A 26,300-nucleotide genomic window follows, 5' to 3' on the forward strand; every position below is an offset into this window, starting at 1 on the left:
GAAACGCGTCGAGGCAAGCACAAAGTCATCAGGTTTACCGCCTAAAGCTGGGTTTACACACTGCAACATCGCAAAGGACATCGCTGTAACGTCACCGGTTTGGTGACGCAATAGCGACCTCCCTAAGTCTCTGCTAAGTCTCTGGTGAGCGTTCAAACAGGCAAACCTGGCCAACAACTCAACAGCGATCCGGACCTGCAGAGCGACCTAGCTGGTTGTTTGGGGACGTTGATAAGCAGCCTTTTGAAAGGGAAGTTGCTAACAAAGTCGCTGCAAAGTCTTCACACACTGAAACTTCATGCTGCACAGCGGGAAACAAAGGACCTAGGAATGGTCCTGAACGATTTGTAACGATTACAACTTCACAGCAGGGGCCGGGTCACTGATAGGTTTCACACACTGCAACATCGCAAACAACATCGCTATTGCGTCACAAAACCGGTGACGTTACAGCGATGTCGTTTGAGATGTTGCAGTGTGTAAACCCAGCATTACAGTACAACATATTGAGGACTTCCATATCTCAGCCTAACGGCATTCTTTCATCTGTCCACAGGAGTAGAGGTTATATATGTCCTGGACTTTTGCTATTTAATAGGATATTGCTGAGTATTGGCTTGTTGGGAGTCTCTGTTATACTTATGTATTTAATGGTAACCTGTGTGAAATATTGTTGATTATCTGTATTTGGCTCCCCGGTTTGCCTACTAGCAGACTGGGGTTATAGGTATATCCTTATCAATTTTATGGTAATACCTCCATGAATCAAATTGTTTAGCACTATTTATTAATAAAATTTTGCACTTGGGAATATCTTTGTTTATTAACTTACTATGAATATTCCCTGACTTAATGTCATGATAATTGATATGGACAGATACATCAAACTTTGAAATTCTTTATGGAAAAAATGGGAAGTTTACAAATCACGAAAAGCACTATCAATAATGATTGGTGAACTAGTACTTCAAAGTTCGGGGTCTGAGCATGAACCCTGAACTTAGGGAAGTCCGTGTTATTGTTCAGGTTCGGACACCCAGTTAAAAATAAATTAAAAAAGGAAGCAAAATGGGGATTAAATCTGGACAATTATACTTACAGTTTCCATGCAACTGTCACACTGCTTCCAGGTCCGCTAATTAAACCTTATGAATATTCACTGCTTCCACCACCCACCCTCTGTGATAGCATCTGTGATTGGTTGCAGCTAGACTGTACCCCCACTCACTGTGTCGGCATCTGTAATTGGTTGCCCTCACACTAACTGTCTGGGTCCCTGAAGTGGAGTGTAAAAATAAATAAATAATTGGAAAAATTACATAGGGTTCCCAGTATTTTGATACCCAGTGCAAATAAAGCAGACAGCTGGAGGCTGCAGCACCCCAGCTGTGTTCTTTATCTTGGCTGTGTATCAAAATACCAGAGACCTAATGTGGATTTTTAAATAATTCAAATAAATAATTTAAAAAAAATGGCACGGGGTCCCCCCACTTTTTATTCCTTACCAAATTAAAGCAGACAACTGGGGGCTGGTTTTCTCAGATTGGGCCCTCCCCAGCCTAAAAATAGAAGCCTGCAGCCACCCCAGAATTGGCGCATCACATTAGAAGCGCCAATTCTGATGCTTACCTAAGCTCATTCCGATTGCCCTGGAGCAGTGGCAATCGGGGTAATATAAAGGGTTAATGAGAGCTGTGATTTGTAAAAAAAATCACAACTACTATGCAGCCCTGTATTAGTGATGGGTAGGGGTCTATGAGACCCCCCATTACTAATCGTGTAAGAAATAAAAGAACACAGGAAAAAATACTTTATTTGAAAAAACCCCCACAGTGTTCATCCAATTTATTAACCCCTAAAACACCCCTGCAGGTCCGAATAATCAACACCATGAAGTCCCACAACAATCCCGGCACTGCTACGTCCTGAGGTAGCAGTGCACGTCATTCACATTAGAAAACGTGACAGCTGTGAGAGCGATGTCAGAGAGTTCACCTGACATCACAGCTCTCGGTTCCCACGGTACCCCAGCTGTGACCTCAGGTGAACTCAATCCCTAATTATTGGATTAGGCTATGTGCACACGTTGAGAATTTTGTTTTAGAAATATCTGCAACAAATCTGCATCTCCTGGCAGAAAAACTCACCAAAAACGTGATGCATTTTTTGACCAGGAGATGCAGATTTGGTGCAGAAATTTCTGTGTACATAGCCTAATCCGGCATTTAGTTCAATAAGTTCACCTGAGTTCACTGAGGTCACAACTGGGGGACTGTGGGAACCCATAGCTGTGACCTTAGGTGAACTCACTGACACAGCTGCGGCTCTGTTAGTGAGTTCCGCAGACACAGTGATCGGTCACATTTTTCTAATGTGGCCACGGCCTGCGACCTCATCATCATGGAACTTTGTGGTGTGGATTACATCTGACCTGATGGGGTGCTTTGGGGGGTTAACCCCGTCAACCCTGGGCAATTTTCCATTTTTTTTCTTCCCCTTCTTCTGAGAGCTGTAACTTTTTTATTTTTATTTCATCTTGCCATTTAAGGGCTTATTTTTTGCCGGACAAATTGTACTGTTGAGTGAAACCATTAGTTTACCATATAGTGTACTGGAAAATGGCAAAAAAATTCTAAGTATGAAAAAAATTGCAAAAAAAGTGCGACTGCTAGATGATTTTGAGGAAATTTTATTCACCGTGTTCACTATATGGTAAAACCCAAGTGTGGATATGATGCCTCAGGTCGGTACGAGTTTGTAGACACCAAACACGTATAGGTTTACTTTTATCTAAGGGGTTAAAACAAATTCACAAGTTTGTCCAAAAAAAGGCGCACTTTTTGCGCCATTTTCCACGATCTGTAGCGTTCTTATTTTTTGTGATCTATCACTCAGTGACAGCTTAGTTTTTGCGTCTCAAGCTGATGTTTTTAACGGTATCATTTTTGCATAGATGCTACATTTTGATCCCCTGTTATCGCATCTTGTGCAAAATATGCGGCAACCAAAAACGTAATTTTGGCATTTGGAATTTTTTTGCCACTACGCCATTTACCAATCATATTAATTAATTTTATATTTTCACAGATTGGACATTTCTGAACGTGGAGATACCAAATGTGTGTATATTTTTTATAACTCTAATTTTCAATGTGGTGAATGGAGGGTGATTTGAACTTTTAGGTTTTTTTTAATTTTGTAAAACTTTTTCTTCTACTTGTTTTCTATTTTACTAGTCCCCTAGGGGACTATAAGGATCAGCAGTCTGATCGTTAGTTCCTTTCTGTAGATCACAGCTGAGATCTGTAGATCACAGCTGAGATCTGCAGAAAAGATACTTTACTCTCACACACGGCGGTTTGACGGGTGTAAGAGGAAGTGACTCATGATAGCTACAGGAGTCATTACATGACCCTGTGCTACCATGACAACCATCGGATCCAAGTGATCACATCATGTGACATCCAATGGTGCAGAGTAAGTGAATGCTTACCATAGCACGCTGTTTTATTTCACGGTCACATTTTGACAGCGAGATGCAAGGGGTTAACAGGTGCGAATAGAACGCTAATCCATTTGTGCCTGATAGCAGCTCATGTCAGCTGTTCAAATCATCTGACATGTGCAGGGATCTCTGATTAACCTGACACAGTCCATGACGTATCTAGTATGTCATGTGTCATGAAGAGGTTAATAAATTGGACAAAGAGGGTGTTTTTATTTTTTTTTAAAGGACTTTTCTCTGTATTATATTTATTCTTTTTACTCACATGAATACTGGAGGGTCTAATAAACCCCTACTCATTACTAATCCAGGGCTTCGCGTCAGCTGTGATTTTTTTGACAAATCACAGCTGTCATTAATCCTTTATATTAACCTATTGCCACTGCTCCAGGACAATCATGATGAGCTGGGCAAGCTCCAGGATTGACGCATCTAATGGATCCATTAGATGCGTCATTTCTAAGGTGGCTGTGGGCTGCTATTTTCAGGCTGTGGAGGGCGCAATTACCATGAGCCTCCCCAGCCTGAGAATACCAGCCTCCAGCTGTCTGCTTAATCTTGGCTGGATATCAAAATTGGGGGAATACCATGCCATCTTTTTAAAAGTATTTATTTAAATAATTAAAAAAGCCATGCGGGGACCGTCGTATTTTGATACGCAGCGAAGATAAAGCACACAGCAGGGTACTGCTGTCTGCTTTATCTGCAATGGTTATCAAGATACGGGGGACACTACGCTAGTATTTCCATCTATTTATTCTTATTACACTGCACTTCAGGGACCCTGACAGCTAGTGAGAGGGCAACTAATCATGAACACTTGCACAGAGAGTGGGGACGAGGTGTGACTGCAACCAATCACAGACACTATCACAGGGAGTGGGCAGCAGAAGCAGTGAATATTCATAAGCTTTAATGAAACAGTGTGACAGCCAGGCAGAAACTTAGTAAGTATAATTGTCCTGTTTTAATTCCAATTTTGATTCCTTCTGCAGCCCCCCAGGCCTTACTACAACTATTTTTATAGCACTATTTAAAAAGATACATATACAGTAGTGAAATGAGTATTTAGTCAGCCACTAATTGTACAAGTTCACTTAAAAAGATGAGAGAGGTTTGTAATTGACATCATAGGTAGACTACAACTAAGAGACAAAATGAGTAAATAAATCTAGAAAATTACCTTGTCTGATTTGGCAAGATTGCTTTTGCAAATTATTGTGGGAAATAAGTATTTAGTCGTATAAAATCATGCAAGATTTCTGGTTCTCACAGACCTGTAACTTCTTGTTTAAGAGGCTCCTTTGTCCTCCACTCATTACCTGAAGTAACGGCACCTGTTTGAACTCGTTAACAGTATAAAAGACACCTGTCCACAACCTCAGTCACACTCCAAACTCCACTATGGTGAAGACCAAAGAGCTGTCGAAGGACATCAGATATAAAATTGTAGCCCTCCACCAGGCTGGGAAGACTGAATCTGCAATAGGCAAGCAGCTTGGTGTGATGAAATAAACTGTGGGAGCAATAATAAGAAAATGAAAGACATGCAAGATCACTGATAATCTCCCTCAATCTGGAGCTCAACACAAGATCTCACACCGTGGGGTCAAAATGCTCACAAGAATGATGAGCAAAAATCCCAGAACCACACGGGGGGACCTGCATAGAACTGGGACCACCGTAACAAAGACTACCATCAGTAACACACTACGCCATCAGGACTCAGATCCTGCAGTGTCAGATGTGTTCCACTGCTTAAGCCACTATAGATCCGGGCCCATCTGAGGTTTCCTAGAGAGCAGTTGGATTATCCAGAAGAGTATTGGGAGAATGTCATATGGTCTGATGAATTCAAAGTAAAACTGTTTGGTAAAAACACAACTCATTGTGTTTCGAAGAGACAGAATGCCGAGTTGCAAAGAACACCATTCCTACTGTGAAGCATGGGGGTGATAACATCAGGCTATGGGGATGTTTCTCTGCAAAGGGACCAAGACGACTGATCCGTGTACATAAAAGCATGAATGGGGCCATGTATCATGAGATTTTGAGTGCAAACCTCCTTCCATCAGCAAGGGCATTGAAGCTGAAACGTGGCTGGGTCTTTCAGCATGATAATGATCCCAAGCACACCATCAGGGCAATGAAGGAGTGGCTTCGCAAGAAGCATATGAAGGTCCTGGAGTGGTATAGCCAGTCTCCAGATCTCAACCCCATAGAAAACCTTTGGAGGGAGTTGAAAGTCCGTGTTGCCCAGCGACAGGCCCAAAACATCACAGCTCTAGAAGAGATCAGCATGGAGGAATGGGCCAACAGTGTGTGCCAACCTTGTGAAGGCTTACAGAAAGCGTTTGACCTCTGTCATTACCAACAAAGGATATATAACAAAATATTGAGATGAACTTTTGATATTGACCAAATACTTATTTTACACCTTAATTTGCAAAAAAAATCTTGCCAAATCAGACAAGGTTATTTTCTGGATTTGTTTTCTCATTTTTTCTCTCATAGTTATGGTCTACCTATGATGTCAATTACAGGCCTCTCTCATCTTTTTAAGAGGGAGAATTTGCACAATTGGTGGCTGACTAAATACTTTTTTCCCCACTGTACATACAGTACAGACCAAACGTATGTACACATCTTCTCATTCAAAGATTTTTCTTTATTTTCATGAAAATTGTAGATTCACATTGAAGGCATCAAAACTATGAATTAACACATGTGAAATGAAATACTTAACAAAAAAAGTGTGAAACAGCTGAATATACACTGGGTGCAGAATTATTAGGCAAGTTGTATTTTAGCAGATTTTTTTATTATTGATCAACAACTATGTTCTCAATCAACCCAAAAGACTCAAATATCAAACCTTAATATTTTTGGAAGTTGGAGTGGTTTTTTTTTTAGATTTGGCTATGTTAGGAGGATATCTGTTTGTGCAGGTAACTATTACGGTGCAGAATTATTAGGCAACTTAATAAAAACCAAATATATTCCCATCTCACTTGTTTATTTTCACCAGGTAAACCAATATAACTGCACAAAATTTAGAAATAAACATTCCTGACATGCAAAAAAACCCCCCAAAAAATTAGTGACCGATATAGCCACCTTTCTTTATGATGACTCAACAGCCTACCATCCATAGATTCTGTCAGTTGCTTGATCTGTTTATGATCAACATTGCGTGCAGCAGCCACCACAGCCTCCCAGACACTTTTCCGAGAGGTGTACTGATTTCCCTCCCTGTAGATCTTACAGTTTATGAGGGACCACAGGTTCTCTATAGGGTTTAGATCAGGTGAACAAGGGGGCCATGTCATTATTTTTTAGACCTTTACTGACCAGCCACGCTGTGGAGTAGTTGGATGCATGTGATGAAGCATTGTCCTGCATGAAAATCATGGTTTTTTTTACGATACAGACTTCTTCCTGTACCACTGGCAGTAGGTTTGGGAGTTGAGCTTCACTCCATCCTCAACCCAAAAAGGTCCCACAAGTTCATGTTTGATGATACCAGCCCATACCAGTACCCCACCTCCACCTTGCTGGCATCTGAGTCAGAGTGGAGCTCTCTGCCCTTTACTGATCAGCCTCTGGCCCATCCATCTGGGCCATTCACCCTCATTTCATCAGTCCATAAAACCTTTGAAAAATCATTCTTAAGATATTTCTTGGCCCAGTCTTGACGTTTTATCTTATATTTCTTGTTCAAAGGTGATCATTTTTCAGCCTTTCTTACATTGGCCATGTCCCTGAGTATGGCACATCTTGTGCTTTTTGATACTCCTGTAATGTTGCAGCTCTGAAATATGGCCAAACTGGTGGCAAATGGCAGCTTCACGCTTGATTTTCCTCAATTCATGGGCAGTTATTTTGCGCCTTTTTTGCCCAACACGCTTCTTGCGACCCTGTTAGTTATTTGCCATGAAACGCTTGATTATTCGGTGATCACGCTTCAAAAGTTTGGCAATTTCAAGACTGCTGCATCCCTCTGCAAGACATCTCACAATTTTGGACTTTTCAGAGCCCGTGAAATCTCTCTTCTGACCCATTTTGCCAAAGGAAAGGAAGTTGCCTAATAAGTATGCACCCCTTCTTTAGGGTGTTGATGTCATTACACCACACCCCTCCTCATTACAGAGATGAACATTACCTTATTTACTTAATTGGTAGTTGGCTTTCAAGCCTATACAGCTTGGAGAAGGACAACATGTATAAAAAGTAGCATGTGATCAAAATACTCATTTGCCTAATAAGTCTGCACACAATGTATTCTAGGTTCTTCAAAGTAGCCACCTTTTGCTTTGATTACTGCTTTGCACACTCTTGGCATTCTCTTGATGAGCTTCAAGAGGTAGTAACGAAAAATGGTCTTCCAACAGTCTTGAAGGAGTTCCCAGAGATGCTTAGCACTTGGCCATTTTGCCTTCACTCTTCGGTCCAGCTCACCCCAAACCATCTCGATTGGGTTCAGGTCTGGTGACTGTGGAGGCCAGGTCATCTGGCGTAGCACCCCATCACTCTCCTCTATAGTCAAATAGCCCTTAAGGCCACGTCACACTAAGCAACAACGCTGCTGAGGCACGACTTTTGTGACGCAACAGCGATGTTGCTAGTGATGTCGCTGTGTGTGACATCCAGCAACAACCTGGCCCGTGCTGTGAGGTCACTGGTTGTTGCTGAATGTCCTGGACCATTTTTAGTTGTTGCTCTCCCGCTGTGAAGCACACATCGCTGTGTGTGACAGCGAGAGAGCAACAACTGAATGTGCAGGCAGCAGGAGCCGGCTTCTGCGGACGCTGGTAACCAATGTAAATATCGGGTAACCAAGAAGCCCTTTCCTTGGTTACCCGATATTCACCTTCGTTACCAGCGTCCGCCGCTCTCACGCTGTCAGTGCCGGCTCCCTGCTCTCTGCACACGTAGCCGAAGTACACATTGGGTAATTAACCCGATGTGTACTGTGGCAAGGAGTGCAGGGAACAGGGAGCCGGCACTGGCAGTGTGAGAGCGGCGGACGCTGGTAACGAAGGTAAACATCGGGTAACCAAGGTAAGGGCTTCTTGATTACCCACTGTTTACCGTGGTTACCAGAGTCCGCAGAAGCCGGCTCCTGCAGCCTGCACACGTAGCAGAGTACACATCGGGTAATTAACCCGATGTGTACTGTGGCTAGGTGTGCAGGGAGCCAGCGCTAAGTGGTGCGCGCTGGTAACAAAGGTAAATATCGGGTTAGTTACCTGATATTTACCTTAGTTACCAAGTGCAGCATGCTTCCACGCGTCGCTGCTGGCTTGTCACTGGTTACTGGTGAGATCTGCCTGTGTGACAGCTCACCAGCAACCCGTGTAGCGATGCTCCAGCGGATCCCTGCCAGGTCAGGTTGCTGGTGGGATCGCTGGAGCGTCACTTAGTGTGATGGTACCTTTACACAGCCTGGAGGTATGTTTGGGGTCATTGTCCTGTTGAAAAATAAATGATGGTCCAACTAAACGCAAACCGGATGGAATAACATGCCGCTGCAAGATGCTGTGGTAGCCATGCTGGTTCAGTATGCCTTCAATTTTGAATAAATCCCCAACAGTGTCACCAGCAAAGCACCCCCACACCATCACACCTCCTCCTCCATGGTTCACAGTGGGAACCAGGCATGTAGAGGCCATCCGTTCACCTTTTCTGCGTCGCATAAAAACACGGTGGTTGGATCCAAAGATCTCAACTTTGGACTCATCAGACCAAAGCACAGATTTCCACTGGTCTAATGTCCATTCCTTGTGTTCTTTAGCCCAAACAAGTCTCTTCTGCTTGTTGCCTGTCCTTAGCAGTGGTTTCCTAGCAGCTATTTTACTATAAAGGCCTGCTGCACAAAGTTTCCTCTTAACAGTTGTTCTAGAGATGTGTCTGCTGGTAGAACTCTGTGTGGCATGGATCTGGTCTCTAATCTGAGCTGCTGTTAACCTTCGATTTCTGAGGCTGGTGACTCTGATAAACTTATCCTCCACAGCAGAGGTGACTCTTGGTCTTCCTTTCCTGGGGCGGTCCTCATGTGAGCCAGTTTCTTTGTAGCGTTTGATGTTTTTTTGCCACTGCACTTGGGGACACTTTCAAAGTTTTCCCAATTTTTCGGACTGATTGACCTTCATTTCTAAAAGTAATGATGGCCACTCATTTTTCTTTACTTAGCTGCTTTTTTTTTTTGCCATAATACAAATTCTAACAGTCTATTCAGTAGGACTATCATTTGTGTATCCACCAGACTTCTGCACAACACAACTGATGGTCCCAACCCCATTTATAAGGCAAGAAATCCCACTTATTAAACCTGACCGGGCACACCTGTGAAGTGAAAACCATTTCCGATGACTACCTCTTGAAACTTATCAAGAGAATGCCAAGAGTGTGCAAAGCAGTAATCAAAGCAAAAGGTGGCTACTTTGAAGAACCTAGAATATAAAACATATTTTCAGTTGTTTCACACTTTTTTGTTAAGTATTTAATTCCACATGTGTTAATTCATAGTTTTGATGCCTTCAATGTGAATCTACAATTTTCAGAGTCATGAAAATAAAGAAAACGCTTTGAATGAGAAGGTGTGTCCAACCTTTTGGTCTGTACTGTATATATTTGCCTTATGTTAGAATAATGAGAGAAAATGTTTTGAGGCATTTTTATTTTCTGCAAAGTCAAAAGTTTACATACACTAAGACTACTATGAATTTAAACAATATGGGACAGCCCATTTGATGATGTCATGTCTTTGGAAGCTTCTTTATTGCAACATCTGAGTTAATTAGTGTTACACTTGTGGATGTACTTTAATGCACACCTGAAACACATTGCTTCTTTGAGTAGCACAATCTTAACAGCTTCTGCAGAAGGAAGCAAAAGGGGGATTAAAGCAGGACAATTAAACTTACTGAGTTTCTGCGCGGCTGTCACACTGTTTCATTAAACATACTACATCCATCACAACAACATAACTTTGTAGAAGTGTAGACATGTTCAGGTGATGAACCGACTGCCTACAGTCCAGAACCTTTTACTAATAGAAAATATATGGTATATTATTAAATGAAAAATCTGGCAAGGAAGATCCAAGACTGTTGAGCAGCTAGAATCATACATCAGACAAGAATGGGACAACATTCTTCACCCAAAATGCCAGCATTTGGTGTCCTCAATTCTCAGACATTTACAGACAGTTGTAAAAGGATAAGGGGATGCTACAAAATGGTACACATGGCCCTGTCCCAAGTTTAAAAAGTGTTGGTATCAGTTTTTAAATTAGTTAAATTTTCTGGTGTGTTCTATGGTGAATAAAATATGGTTACAAGATTTCCAAATCATTCCAGCCGTGTTTTCATTCCATTTTACACAGCGACCAAACTTTTTTTTTTTTTTAATCAGGACTGTACAATATAGAAAATATTTTTGAGGCTAGTCATGAAAGGTGAATATTTACACAGGAGCTGATACAAATAGAAGAGTCCAATAGCTCATCATAAAGCACAGTTCCACCTTCTTCAGATGTGATAGTGGGCGCCCTTACCTCTTGCGCCCCTATCTAGCGACTCAGATTTTACCAATGCCATGTTCATCCATGTCTGTCAGCTGTTATTTGTGGTGTTCTGCAAACTAACATCTATAAAGATGACTGATAAAGATTGCTTATAAAAAACAATGTTTTATAGTGTTTAAATCACACTCATGATAGACTTAACTAGTCTTAATTAAAACTAGCAACTCTAACCAACCAGTCAATGACAACATTACTAATTACAAATATTCCTAAATCAAGGAATTTATATGTTTTCTTGAGAAATATTCTACGAGTGAAAAACAGTTCAACTGTTGAACCTGTTTCAACTAAGCCTAAAAAAGAACTTCTAAGCAGGCTACACTAGCATTGGTAGTGATATTTGAAGCGTCTTCTGTAGTACTGACAAAACAGTCTTAATTAATACTATCTTAAGCACTTTCAGCATTGAGACAGGGAAAATATGTGAAAAAAATATTTCTAGTACAATAAACCAGGTATGGATATTGTCTTTAATGCCTGCCAAATAGTATTCCATGAAGAAGGCAATAAAACAAAAGCCATCATTCAGCTGCTACTTAACAACCAGCGGAAGCAAGCATGATACACATCAGAGAGAGGCTGTTGTTGGCAAGTATTTCAGTTTGTGAACCAATCCATTGCGTATGAGCTGTCAAAAGCCACGCTTATGCTAAATTAATTAAAATGTATGCTACTTTTTTGATTTAATTACATTAAATGATTTTTTTTTTCTCCCCAACATAAACAGATTTCCACAGTAAATTCATCAATGTGTTATGAAATGAACATTTCAATATTCTACAGCAGTAGTACACGTTTTACGGCTGTTGCAAATGCAAGCAAATTTTGGATAAGAGACTATGGCGCTCTAAGAGACATTTGAGCTCTATCGCCATATTTACTGGAGTCTAATACAGTATATTCTTGTTACATTGTAGATCTACCAGACAATTCTATAGAAGAGCCCACAATTCGTCTTTTATCACAAGCTCCTTTAGTCATTTAGCAAAATGTACCTGGAACCTTGAAAATCATAAATGATTTTGTAAAATATGGTAAAATAAATCTAAAAAAGCCAGACATATAAAGGCAGATTAGTTTTATAAGAACGGCTGGTAATTTCTTTCCTATCTCATCATTTCTGCGACACGGTTTCAGTGCATTTTGTAATAGCACCAAGTGAAAATTTGTATTTGGCAATAAATCCGTTCTGCCAAATGGTTGTCTAAATTAGCCTGTGAAAGATGTGAATTGTAGCCATCAGACCTTTAATTAATTTGATCAATAACTTTTCTATGGTTAGTAAAAACAAATTGACTGTTGGCCAAAGTGATAACAATGACATAACATGGACCACTGTGTTATCTTCTATATTTCTACACACTTGAGAAAGGCAAACATCATTGAGCTGATCGCAATGAGTTGAAACGTCCCCATCTATGAATTGGTTAAGCAGCTTATGAGAGTCAAATTGGAGTAATTATATGGCCATTTCATACTGTGCACACAGTAAAATGCTATTCAGATACTTTTGGTAAATCGTGCCTGAATCAATATCAAACTCGCTGACTGAAAAGCTGCCTATTATAAATGAGCACTAAACTACATCTGTAATTGGTTGCCATAGGTTGGAGTATTCATGCGCCATTTGCACCCTTTTGTCTCGTGGTATTAATTACACACATATTAAGAGGAGCACACAAATACTTACACACTGCAATAAGCTGAACAGGAACACAATGGAGGAAGGAAAAGAAGACATTTGGCACATTACTTACCTTCACAATCTTGATGATGGTTTTTAACTGATACACATGAAGCTGAAGATCTAATCTGTCTGCCAACCACACACATATGACTTTAACGGAACTGCTATACCATAGCTGTAAAAAAAAAGAAAGCAAAGAACTCTGCAGTATTCATTTAACAGATACGGTAATGACTGCTAATGAAACACTCTGAAATGATGACAGGCCAGCACTTGAAGTCAATAATGCTATAATTTCCTGATAAGAGAACTGTATGTTTCGCCAGGAAATCAAGCAACCTGACCTGGATTGTTCTTTATGTGAATTAGCACTAACTGTTCTGCTTCCAAGCTGTAACATTCATTAAAATACTGTTTTGCACTTTGCAGCCAGCATTATTCAACGATGGATATTAAAAGCGGTTTCTACAGCTATGAGGAAGCAGAACACATGGGCAATAAAATACATATGGTTGGAGGCAATGATGACCTGTAATTATGTAATTTTCTATTGATTTATAGGGTAGACCCCTGCTGTTAACCATTTAATCACTCAACAAATTACAGGGTATAACGAGTAGGAATAGATCAATGTAAACAAATGTGATAATTGTCTATTATTCATTATGTCTATCTGGACATGGCTATCTGTATATCTTTCTATTTAGACATTTACTTATCGGTCTCTATGTTATGTACTGACATAGTAAAAAGACGGCATTTCATTGTGCTATAAATCAGGCTTGAATTCTGGAAAGCTCCTATGTTCACTTTGTTCTAAACGCCGAACAAAAGCTTTTTAGTTACACTGGAAAAGTGAAGGATGTGATCCTGTTAAGAAGTAAGAGATTACATTTATTGAGATCTCCTGTTCCTGCCCTGTTCGTAGGGAGTCTCTCCACGGGAGAGGGGTTTAAGTCCTTTCCTAAAGTAATTTCCTGCTTCTTATCAATGTGTCGAGAAGTGTAAATAGGAAAAACATTGCGTCTTCTTACGGAAGACAAACAACAATGTGCACAAAACTGAAGCGGAAAAAATCCTTGCTGTATCACCTTGTGTAACTAAACAGTAATTCTTTAAAAGCCTTAATCTTTTATATGAGCATATTCAGATGGAAGAATAGCTGCTATGTGTGCTTTTTTCTAAACTATACTTATTATCTGTGTTTTCTCCAGCAGATCAATAGAGCTAAATGCTGATTCACACCAATTCTGTTCAATGTAACAGATTGTATGTTTGTTCACGTAATACAATGTTTGTAAATAAATGTACAGTTTGAAAAAAATACAATCATCTGTTTCCTTGTTTTTATGAAGCCATCTCCCATTTTTCAATCTTTATACTGTCCTTATACATGGAAAACAGTAAGCCACTGACTGTCAGAGAAAATATATGTGAATTGGGGAGAAAAAAAAATCAAGGCGATTATCTATAAAATGATCAGCTACAGTGTCCTTTCCAGAATTCACAGAACGTCTGCCAATCCTGGAGAGATGCAAAATGTAATTAAAGATAAAGACAAAATAATTCACATTTTTAAAAAATTTAAAATGAAACCAGCCCATCCGTAAAAGTCATAGCAGTGCTGGCTCTCCGACGAGACAGCTGCTGTTTACTCAGGGAGCAAGCGGTTAAATGTTTGGCAGCAATTTTCCAATCACATAATACAGAAATCCAAGCAATCTCTGCCGTAATGTCTGAACAGCACTCATCTCATCCTCATGCAATGTATTTGACAGCAAAAAAAAAGAGAGGTAAAAAAAAGAAAATAGTTTTGCTTTATATCTCATTCATAGCACATCAAGCTCCTGTAAGGGCATGCATTATTTTCCTGACAAGCAAAAATAAGAGAAAAGGAAAAGCTAGGGTTGATTCTGTGAGACCCTTGTATTTATTCACACTTATTGTGCATGACTGTAGACTGGTAAATCATATTAGCAGCCTGTCTCCCCATCAAGCTGCTACTTGCTTTCCAGCCCTGCAAAGGTTCAACAAATCAACAGGAGCACGGAAAACAGAACATCAGTCTAATCTAGTGTTTAAGGTGAAGTTTTCAAACCCAATCTAAGAGAATCTTTAGAGCAACCAACAAGCTGAACGGCTCAGAAGGTGGTATTGACAATGAAATAGGGCTGAAATATTGAGAAACGCAGCGCTTGTGCATTTTAATAACATATGGGTCAACAAGGACACAGCTCCCTCGGAGCCAATAGTTGCCACCAACTATGGAAATTGCCACACCAAGACTACGAACGCTCTCAGTTCATCAGCTTTCTTAAACAGTTCATCAGCTTTCTTAAACACTCTAAACCCCCTCGGTAGACCTTTAGTCTTGAATTAACAAATCAAAGCCATGGAAAAGGGTGCAGTCTGAATGGCTAGCATTGATCCCCAACTGTGCTCAGCACTGCAACAGGCACTGAAAAACTCTGTGTCTATTGTGACCAGAAATTGACAAGCCTCCTCTCTTAAAGTCGTCCATCTGAGCCAGGCTGGGTCCACACAGCTGTAAAGGGCTCCACTCTCAGGACACAGGGGAAGGAACAATAGAACAAGCATGAGCTCTTTGTCACCACCAGACTCTGCAATTTTCTAACAAGGATTTGAGTTGTTTCTTTCTAGTGCCCCTGAAAGGAGATTTAGCAACATACCATGCTTTTTATCCCCCTTGTACATTTAAGAAAGGACATAGCTAAGGAATTTCCCTGCTCCAGTGCCTACTGAAAATACCAAACAATTGCATATCATGTTCAGCAAATGATCGGTGGCAGATTGCGGCATGTTTCCAACGATTCAATTACATGCAGCACTTATCTGGACAGTAGTGCCTGAGCTTTGCCGTGTGTGAAAATACATAGATTCTGCCGTTTGAGTGCAGGAATAATTAAGGTTCGAATGTGACGCTTGTAACTCCTCATCAAATCACATGGCAATCATGTTGATGTTTATATGACTTCTGAAAGCTGTGAAAGCTTTTACTAGACAGTTGTAGAAAGCTGTGACTAGGAGCTGTTACATATCTGTAGTGGAGATCACCACTAATCTGCATGAAGACGGAAGCCACCTTAACTGCAGAGTGCAAAAACCACACAGCAAGGCCGCTCAACCCCAAATGGTATTAGACCTGCACCACTCTATACTCAGCCAAAGTATAAAAATAATATAACACCTGCAGTCATTACTAAAAAGGGTAGACAAGCCTAAATCTACACATAGCAGAATGCCAATCCTATTTATCTTACCAACGCAAGTAGATGATCCTTTGGCTGGTACAACTTAGACTTTACATGAGCTTTCCGCATTCACAAACGTTACATTAAAATGACCATATAAATAGCAGAAAAAAATCAAGAAATCTGTTATTGGAGCTCAACCTTTACAAGAAGAATATCTGCTGACAAATACCAGTAGTTATTCTAATATATATATATATAAAGTGCTGTGGAATTAATAGCGCTATAATTGAATAAATATTAATTATCATCTTACTGTCACCTTACAAGCTTGTACTATACTAAATATTGTAACTAAAATATCTGCATGAATTTCCGTTTATTTTTTATTAATTTTCTGTAGTAAAAAGCATAACTGGAGAATTTAACATGAACCGCACATCCAAAAATCAAGAAAACAATTCAGTAACACAATACACTGTGTGGGCTGTTTTATTATGTCATTCTATAAAGACCCCCATTAAAATCTGTATTATGAATGGCTGCAGTTACGTATTAAACATCAAAGCCTCGCTTATCTTTTTCCTTCATAGATGATGCTCTGTGATCTTACATGACAGGTTGAGTTTGTGGTTTGGTCCTCTCTAGCAAACGCTCTCAATGTTCGCTCAGACATGTACAAACGATGTGTCTACAGGGTAAGGAATGTTCACGCATTATCTCCTTGCAATCAGCAATAAATGAAGATGGTTGGTATACTTCTCTACGTCTAAACAATGTATGTGTGTGGGCAACCAGCAACTAATGATGACAATGGATCTGATCATTTCTGTAGAAAAGGAGAAGATGGTTGATTTCATAAAAGTCTCTAACAAAGATTTCTAAAAAGTAGAAGTACCTAACTTTGGTTTTGCTGTTTGTTCCTTGTGTGTGTGGTTAAAGACATAATCTGCTACTAATAGAAAGCCAAAATATTTGCATTATTATGTATAGAAATTTGACTGCGACCACGCCAAAAAAGTTGCAAAAATTACAACTGGCACCAACTTTTTGAGATTTGCTTGTCATGGTACCATGGGGGCTGTGATAAGACACCAGTCATCTGCATTGCACTGAGAACTTAAGACGCGCAACCTGTGCCAAGGCCAGAGTCCTCCCCATCACTTAATGGGATCTTAGAATAAAAATAGGGTCCACAATTGGATATATATAAAAAATGTTCCTGTGCTGAAATTAGGGAACGGTTTTACCTCAGAGAAAGAATCAGCTGTGATCCTGAGCTGTAATGTCTATATACTTTTTTACGTCCTCCCCAGCCCAGGAGATGTGGTGTGATCAGACCATGTCCCTGTACGGTCAGACACGGCCATTACACAGTACATAGCAGAGACATATATAAGATTATCTCAGCACAGGAACATTTTTTTTAAGCATACCCAATTGTAGAACCCTTTAATATTCCAAGGTCTTTTGATTGAAATTTACTTACTTTGTGGGAAAACCTCTTTAACCCCTTCACGACCATGGACGGATCTTTCCGTCATGGATCGTGTCCCGGTAAGCCCCGCCCCCTGCCGCGGGCAGGCGGCATGGATCGGCAAACATATCAGCTGTTTTCAACAGCTGACATGTGTGCCTACATGTTCCGAGTGGAATCGCATTTCACCCGGAACATTAACTCCTTAGATCTCGCTGCCAAAGTCTGGCAGCGAGATCTATATGCGCGCGGCCATGTTTTTTACTTACCGCCGCCCCCTCCGGACGTCACGTGAGTGATCACGTGACGTTCGGTGGTTGCCATCGTAGCACAGGGTCATGTGATGACGCCTGCTGCTACGAAGTTTCACTTTCATTCTTCCTCGGCACGGAGCAGAGGAAAAAAGAAAGTGACTATTTCTGCTGTTTACAGCGGTATAGCTGTGATCAGCAGATAGCGATCAGCAATCGGATTGCTGATCGCTATAGCCCCCTAGGGGGACTAGTAAAATAAAATAAAAAAAGTAAAAAAAAGTTTTAAAAAATAAAAAAAAAAAAAAAAACCTAAAAGTTCAAATCACCCCCCTTTCCCCCCATTGAAAATTAAACGGTTAAAAAATAAATAAATATACACATATTTGGTATCGCCGCGTTCAGAAATGCCCGATCTATCAAAATATAAAATCAATTAATCTGATTGGTAAACGGCGTAGTGGCAAAAAAATTCCAAACGCCAAAATTACGTTTTTTGGTCGCTGCAAGTTTTACGCAAAATGCAATAACAGGCGATCAAAACGTAGCATCTGCGCAAAAATGCTACCATTAGAAACATCAGCTCGAGACGCAAAAAATAAGCCGTCACTGAGCCATAGATCCCAAAAAATAAGAACGCTACGTGTTTCGGAAAATGGCGCAAAACGTGCGCCACTTTTATTGGACAAACTTGTGAATTTTTTTTGACCCTTTAGATACAAGTAAATCTATACATGTTTGGTGTCTACAAACTCGCACCGACCTCAGGCATCATACCTACACATCAGTTTTACCATATAGTGAACACCGTGAATAAAACATCCCAAAAACTATTGTGCCATCACACTTTTTTTGCAATTTTTCCACACTTGGAATTTTTTTGCTGCTTTCCAGTACACCATATGGTAAAACTTATGGTTTCATTTAAAAGTACAACTTGTCCTGCAAAAAACAGGCCCTCATATGGCAAGATTGACGGAAAAATGAAAAAGTTACGGCTCTCGGAAGAAGGGGAGCAAAAAACAAAAACGCAAAAACGGAAAGTGCCCCGGGGCTGAAGGGGTTAAGTCCAACATATCCAGGAATATTTTGTCATCAGCCAAACTTTTTTCCATTTAAATATTATCCTGACAATGGCATCAATAGTTTGAAATGCCTAATGGACATTCTCAGCATAAGCAGATTTTATTCCAGAAAGAGCAAAAACCATTATTAGCCAGGGGTTTTGTTGGGTACTGGAGCTCAGTAAAGCTTGAGTTGGACTAACTGAAGTACCAACTTGAATCTTATAAAGTCAGTATACGGAGTGGCTCACATGAGCATTTGAATGTGACAAGTGCAATAAATCTCACATTGCATTTGGATCAATGTTAGTCAGTAAATCGGAGCAAATCTGTGAATTCTTTTCTCACAACAAATTGGCATCAGAGAATAATGGCAGTATGTTGCAATTGACATTGTATCTTAGCTCATGTGCACCCATACAGGTCTATAGTTAGTGTGAAACATCAAACTGATGTCATCCATGTCCAGTCCAATATATGCCAAGACAGACAATGGAGAAGATGGAGAAATTAATGTCTCCATCTTCCCACTTGTGATCCGATTCTCACATGTGAGAGAATCGGAGTACAGTATACTGACACTCAGCTCATGCTCGCAGCAGAGCTTGAGCCAAGTGTCATGGGAAAATTGCATCAGATCCTATACACCAGTGTGACCTAAGTCAGACTACTGATTGTCATAGAATAATTTAAAAAACACTGTAGCTTTGCATGGAAAAGACTAAATAAAATACTCTTTATAATCTTAATTTTTATATAGCGCCAACATATATCCGCAGAGCTTTACTTTAATAATTATTTAGATGCTAATTTGGGAAAATATTTCAAATGAGTAAACCTAGCCTTAGAACATGTTCACACAGAGCTTTGTATAGTTGGAAAAATCCAATGCTGAGACAGAGAATCGTTGCTGGAGATCTGAGGCAGACTCGCATTTGATGTGTTAAGTGCAATGAGACGGCATGTATATGAGCTTTTTTCAATGGGTCTAATCCACGTTACAGGCTGAATCTGTGGCCATAACGGACCTGACAATTATTGAAGCATATTTTAAAACTGCAGCAATATAAATGACAATGCGGATTTCTCCGATCTTTTTGCACACAAAATAACTGTTTGTTGTTTTGGTTGAAGGAAACATGAAAACATGCGAAAATACAATCAGTTCTTTAACTCAAGTTGCTCTTAGTTATCGGAAGAAAACAGTCCTTTGCATAATTAAAGGAGGCTAAAAAGCCTGGGTGGAAACCTAACAACTGTCAGCAAATCTGAGCAATACTTCGCTTTTGAATTGCTGTTCTACTTTTCTCATGTGTTTTAAATGGTTTTCTATGGCACGGACATTTTTCTTGATTAGTCACAGCTAATTAGTGTTCTGGCTTAGACAAGTAATCAGAAATGTCAGAGTTGTAAGGCTACATCTCCCTAATCCTTTGATAATAATTTAGCCTCCTGGGAGGGCTTCAAGCTGTGGTAAATAGTGGCTGACAATAAGGCAAAATTAGGTGGGCAGTAGACCATTAGGATAGAAAAATAAGAAGCACTACCAAAACCCGCTGAGCACCAACAGGCTACTAACTATCCTGCCAGACGAGGTGCCTGTTTAAGCCTGTATTTTTAATTAGCAGATCCTACCAGACCTGCCACACATGGCCAGGTGCATCATGCAAAGATGTGTATTTCTGGGGCCATGCCAAATAATAATTGTGTGCACAGATCACATTTCCAGGTACTTACTCAGAAATGCACAGGCTTTTCACTTATTAAGCCAATGTATTCAACAGGGATACAGAATATTCTGCAATATATTGATCTGTCACATTTCATGTTGGAAATTAAACGCACTCAGATTTCATGGATCTCAACTAACCCAGAAATCTGTGCAATGTGCGGCATTTTGGTAACTACAGTAGGGCACAAACATTCCAGCATAAACTCTGAGCATACTGATTGCCTGCACAATAAATCTACCAATATATAGAAAAGTAAGACTTTTTACATGTTGACCCCAGGAATATTTAAGTTGAATGCTGTCAACTGAGAATGACCTTCACCCACAGCGGTTTAACACACCGATCAATAAGGCATTGTGTCGATAAAGGGAGGGGGCTCCTTTAGCTGACTTACCTGGACCTTCCTATTACTATGGGTCAGGTTTATGTTAATGAATCCTGAAAAGGGATGCCAAGTCCATGCTGTCATACTACCTGCTACAAAATACATTAAAGCATTATTATGCATAGGCACAATGTAAAAAAAAAAAAAAAGAAAAGAAAAAAAAAAAAAAGTAAATAGAGTTGAAGTGTAATAGGAAAAAAAAATCTAAAAAAAAAATAGTAAAAAATACCCGCAAAACATTAAAAAATACAGATGTCTGTCAATCAGCCATAACAACTTAATCATAATGTAAAAAAAGAGTAAAGGTTGACGTGTATTATCATAAAAAAATTCTGAAAAAAATTCACAGTAAAAAACCCCCCAAAAATACATCTGTTAACCAAACAGCCATAACAACCTAATAATGTAAAAAAAAAGTAAAGTTCAAGTGTATTGAAAAAATTTTTTTTAGAAAAAATTATAGTAAAAAAAATTCCCCAAAACATTAAAAAACAAAGATGTCTTAATTAAACAGCCATAACAAGCTGTCAAAAGTAAAGTTGAAGTGTATTATCATTAAAAAAAAATACATTTAGTAATAAAAACCCCAACATTAAAAAACACAGATGTTTGTTAACCAAGCAGCCATAACAACCTAATAATGTTAAAAAAAAGTAAAGTTGAAGTGTATTATAAAATAAATCTGAAAAAAATTAGTAAAAAACCCCCAAAACATTAAAAAAAACAGATGCCTCTTAACCAAAAAGCCATAACAACATAATGATAATATAAAAAAAGTAAGTAACGTTGAAGTGTATTGTAGTAATAAAAGAAAATTCTGATAAAAACATATATAGTAAAAAAAAATGTAAAAAAAACGCAGATGTCTGTTAACCAAACAGCCATAACAACCAAATAATCTTTTTCCACCTAGGTCTACAATTGTAACAAGGGGGCATCCTCTAGAGCAGGGGTGGGGAACCTCCGTCCCGCGGGCCGTATACGGCCCATGACGACTTTTTATGCGGCCCCCGGGCACATTCCTGGGGACCGCTGTGCTCTGGCAGCAGCCGCGCTTTTCCCGGCTGCCGGCCCTTTAAATCCCACTGCCTGATGCCCTGAGGGTAAATGCTAGAATGTACGGACTCTATCCAGATCCTGACTTCCAGGACCTGACTGCAGCCCATACATTCTAGGCTTAACCCCCGGACTGTGCTAGTCTGCTCTGGTGGGCGGGGCAGCACGCTGCGATAAGTCACACAAGAGCTGCGGCAGATTTACCAGCCTCCCGGACCTGCTGTGTGTGTGACTCCCCCTTCCCCCTCACTGTGAGTACTCAACCCATCGCTGCCCCCCCTCCCAGCTCAGCCTCAGTGCTGTGTACTCACTTGTGCTGTGTGTACCCCTCAATGCTGTGTACCCCCTAGTACAGTGTGTACCCCCTTGTGCTGTGTATCCCCTAGTACAGTGTGTACTACCTAATGCTGTGTGCACCCCCTAATGTTGAGTACACCCCCTAGTACAGTGTGTACCCCCAGTGCTGTGTACCCCCTCAGCGCTGCGTAACCCCCCACTGCTGTCCGTACCCCCCTAGTGCTGTCTGTACCCTTTGGGTGATGTCTATGCCCCCCAGTGCTGTCCGCACCACCTAATGCTGCCACCAGTGCTGTCCATGCCACGGTCAGTGCTGTCTGTGCCCCCCTTATGCTGTCCGTGCTCCCCAGTGCTGTGTGCCACCCCTCAGTATTGTGTACCCCCCAGTGCTCTGAACTCGCTAATGCTGTCTGTACCCTCCCACTGCTTTCTATGCCCCCCAGTCTGTGCCCTCCTGTTGATGTCTATGCTCCCCCAGACCTGTCTGTGTCTCCCTAGTGATGCCACCTAGTGCTGTCCATGATGCCACCTATTGCTATCCGTGCTGCCTCCTAGTGTGGTCCGAGCTGCCTCCTAGTGCGGTCCATGCTGCCACGTATTGCAGTCCGTGCTGCCACCTAGTGCAGTCCTTGTCCCCAGTCATGTCTGTGCCACCACAAGCATTAAGGAATAACGTTTGGAACTCCATTCTATGTCTGAACTGGGTGCAAAAAACCTAAAAAACATCACTATGGGGAGATAAGGTATGCACACCAGTGACTATGGAAGGGGAATACATGGAATAGCAGAAACTGCTGTGTGAATACTGACATGAAAAATTCAATAGCTATTTGTAAGAATGAAATGTGAAAAATGGAACCTGCATTACTGCCATGAATATATGAATAAAGAGAAATTTAGCTACTGAATTGATCAATGCAGAAGAGCCCCAACACTACGCCAAAGTATTTCTCTACGTTGGGGTCCCTAGCTTGTGTGTGTCCTCTCATGCAGTTAAAAAACTTACCGTGTATGGGACGCTGAGACCCAGGCTATATATGCGTATAATGTGGATTGGCAATAGGTGTGTATGGGGAGGGTTCACAAACGAAAAACTACTAACATTAAGGAATAACGTTTGGAACTCCATTCTATGTCTGAACTGGGTGCAAAAAACCTAAAAAACATCACTATGGGGAGATAAGGTATGCACACCAGTGACTATGGAAGGGGAATACATGGAATAGCAGAAACTGCTGTGTGAATACTGACATGAAAAATTCAATAGCTATTTGTAAGAATGAAATGTGAAAAATGGAACCTGCATTACTGCCATGAATATATGAATAAAGAGAAATTTAGCTACTGAATTGATCAATGCAGAAGAGCCCCAACACTACGCCAAAGTATTTCTCTACGTTGGGGTCCCTAGCTTGTGTGTGTCCTCTCATGCAGTTAAAAAACTTACCGTGTATGGGACGCTGAGACCCAGGCTATATATGCGTATAATGTGGATTGGCAATAGGTGTGTATGGGGAGGGTTCACAAACGAAAAACTACTAACATTAAGGAATAACGTTTGGAACTCCATTCTATGTCTGAACTGGGTGCAAAAAACCTAAAAAACATCACTATGGGGAGATAAGGTATGCACACCAGTGACTATGGAAGGGGAATACATGGAATAGCAGAAACTGCTGTGTGAATACTGACATGAAAAATTCAATAGCTATTTGTAAGAATGAAATGTGAAAAATGGAACCTGCATTACTGCCATGAATATATGAATAAAGAGAAATTTAGCTACTGAATTGATCAATGCAGAAGAGCCCCAACACTACGCCAAAGTATTTCTCTACGTTGGGGTCCCTAGCTTGTGTGTGTCCTCTCATGCAGTTAAAAAACTTACCGTGTATGGGACGCTGAGACCCAGGCTATATATGCGTATAATGTGGATTGGCAATAGGTGTGTATGGGGAGGGTTCACAAACGAAAAACTACTAACATTAAGGAATAACGTTTGGAACTCCATTCTATGTCTGAACTGGGTGCAAAAAACCTAAAAAACATCACTATGGGGAGATAAGGTATGCACACCAGTGACTATGGAAGGGGAATACATGGAATAGCAGAAACTGCTGTGTGAATACTGACATGAAAAATTCAATAGCTATTTGTAAGAATGAAATGTGAAAAATGGAACCTGCATTACTGCCATGAATATATGAATAAAGAGAAATTTAGCTACTGAATTGATCAATGCAGAAGAGCCCCAACACTACGCCAAAGTATTTCTCTACGTTGGGGTCCCTAGCTTGTGTGTGTCCTCTCATGCAGTTAAAAAACTTACCGTGTATGGGACGCTGAGACCCAGGCTATATATGCGTATAATGTGGATTGGCAATAGGTGTGTATGGGGAGGGTTCACAAACGAAAAACTACTAACATTAAGGAATAACGTTTGGAACTCCATTCTATGTCTGAACTGGGTGCAAAAAACCTAAAAAACATCACTATGGGGAGATAAGGTATGCACACCAGTGACTATGGAAGGGGAATACATGGAATAGCAGAAACTGCTGTGTGAATACTGACATGAAAAATTCAATAGCTATTTGTAAGAATGAAATGTGAAAAATGGAACCTGCATTACTGCCATGAATATATGAATAAAGAGAAATTTAGCTACTGAATTGATCAATGCAGAAGAGCCCCAACACTACGCCAAAGTATTTCTCTACGTTGGGGTCCCTAGCTTGTGTGTGTCCTCTCATGCAGTTAAAAAACTTACCGTGTATGGGACGCTGAGACCCAGGCTATATATGCGTATAATGTGGATTGGCAATAGGTGTGTATGGGGAGGGTTCACAAACGAAAAACTACTAACATTAAGGAATAACGTTTGGAACTCCATTCTATGTCTGAACTGGGTGCAAAAAACCTAAAAAACATCACTATGGGGAGATAAGGTATGCACACCAGTGACTATGGAAGGGGAATACATGGAATAGCAGAAACTGCTGTGTGAATACTGACATGAAAAATTCAATAGCTATTTGTAAGAATGAAATGTGAAAAATGGAACCTGCATTACTGCCATGAATATATGAATAAAGAGAAATTTAGCTACTGAATTGATCAATGCAGAAGAGCCCCAACACTACGCCAAAGTATTTCTCTACGTTGGGGTCCCTAGCTTGTGTGTGTCCTCTCATGCAGTTAAAAAACTTACCGTGTATGGGACGCTGAGACCCAGGCTATATATGCGTATAATGTGGATTGGCAATAGGTGTGTATGGGGAGGGTTCACAAACGAAAAACTACTAACATTAAGGAATAACGTTTGGAACTCCATTCTATGTCTGAACTGGGTGCAAAAAACCTAAAAAACATCACTATGGGGAGATAAGGTATGCACACCAGTGACTATGGAAGGGGAATACATGGAATAGCAGAAACTGCTGTGTGAATACTGACATGAAAAATTCAATAGCTATTTGTAAGAATGAAATGTGAAAAATGGAACCTGCATTACTGCCATGAATATATGAATAAAGAGAAATTTAGCTACTGAATTGATCAATGCAGAAGAGCACCAACACTACGCCAAAGTATTTCTCTACGTTGGGGTCCCTAGCTTGTGTGTGTCCTCTCATGCAGTTAAAAAACTTACCGTGTATGGGACGCTGAGACCCAGGCTATATATGCGTATAATGTGGATTGGCAATAGGTGTGTATGGGGAGGGTTCACAAACGAAAAACTACTAACATTAAGGAATAACGTTTGGAACTCCATTCTATGTCTGAACTGGGTGCAAAAAACCTAAAAAACATCACTATGGGGAGATAAGGTATGCACACCAGTGACTATGGAAGGGGAATACATGGAATAGCAGAAACTGCTGTGTGAATACTGACATGAAAAATTCAATAGCTATTTGTAAGAATGAAATGTGAAAAATGGAACCTGCATTACTGCCATGAATATATGAATAAAGAGAAATTTAGCTACTGAATTGATCAATGCAGAAGAGCCCCAACACTACGCCAAAGTATTTCTCTACGT

General features: G+C 40.3%; 1 protein-coding gene across 16 annotated transcripts in view; it reads right to left on the reverse strand.

The window, feature by feature from the left end:
- Positions 1–26,300, reverse strand: part of CADPS2 (calcium dependent secretion activator 2) — a 914,362-nt gene that overhangs the window by 39,700 nt on the left and 848,362 nt on the right. For all 16 annotated transcript variants that reach the window (XM_075345069.1, XM_075345070.1, XM_075345068.1 and 13 more), the window contains one exon: positions 12,851–12,955. In XM_075345069.1, the coding sequence (XP_075201184.1) occupies positions 12,851–12,955 (105 nt within the window). The remainder of the gene's footprint in view (positions 1–12,850; positions 12,956–26,300) is intronic.

Source organism: Anomaloglossus baeobatrachus, chromosome 4 (assembly GCF_048569485.1).
Source record: "Anomaloglossus baeobatrachus isolate aAnoBae1 chromosome 4, aAnoBae1.hap1, whole genome shotgun sequence".
Lineage (NCBI taxonomy): Eukaryota > Metazoa > Chordata > Amphibia > Anura > Aromobatidae > Anomaloglossus > Anomaloglossus baeobatrachus.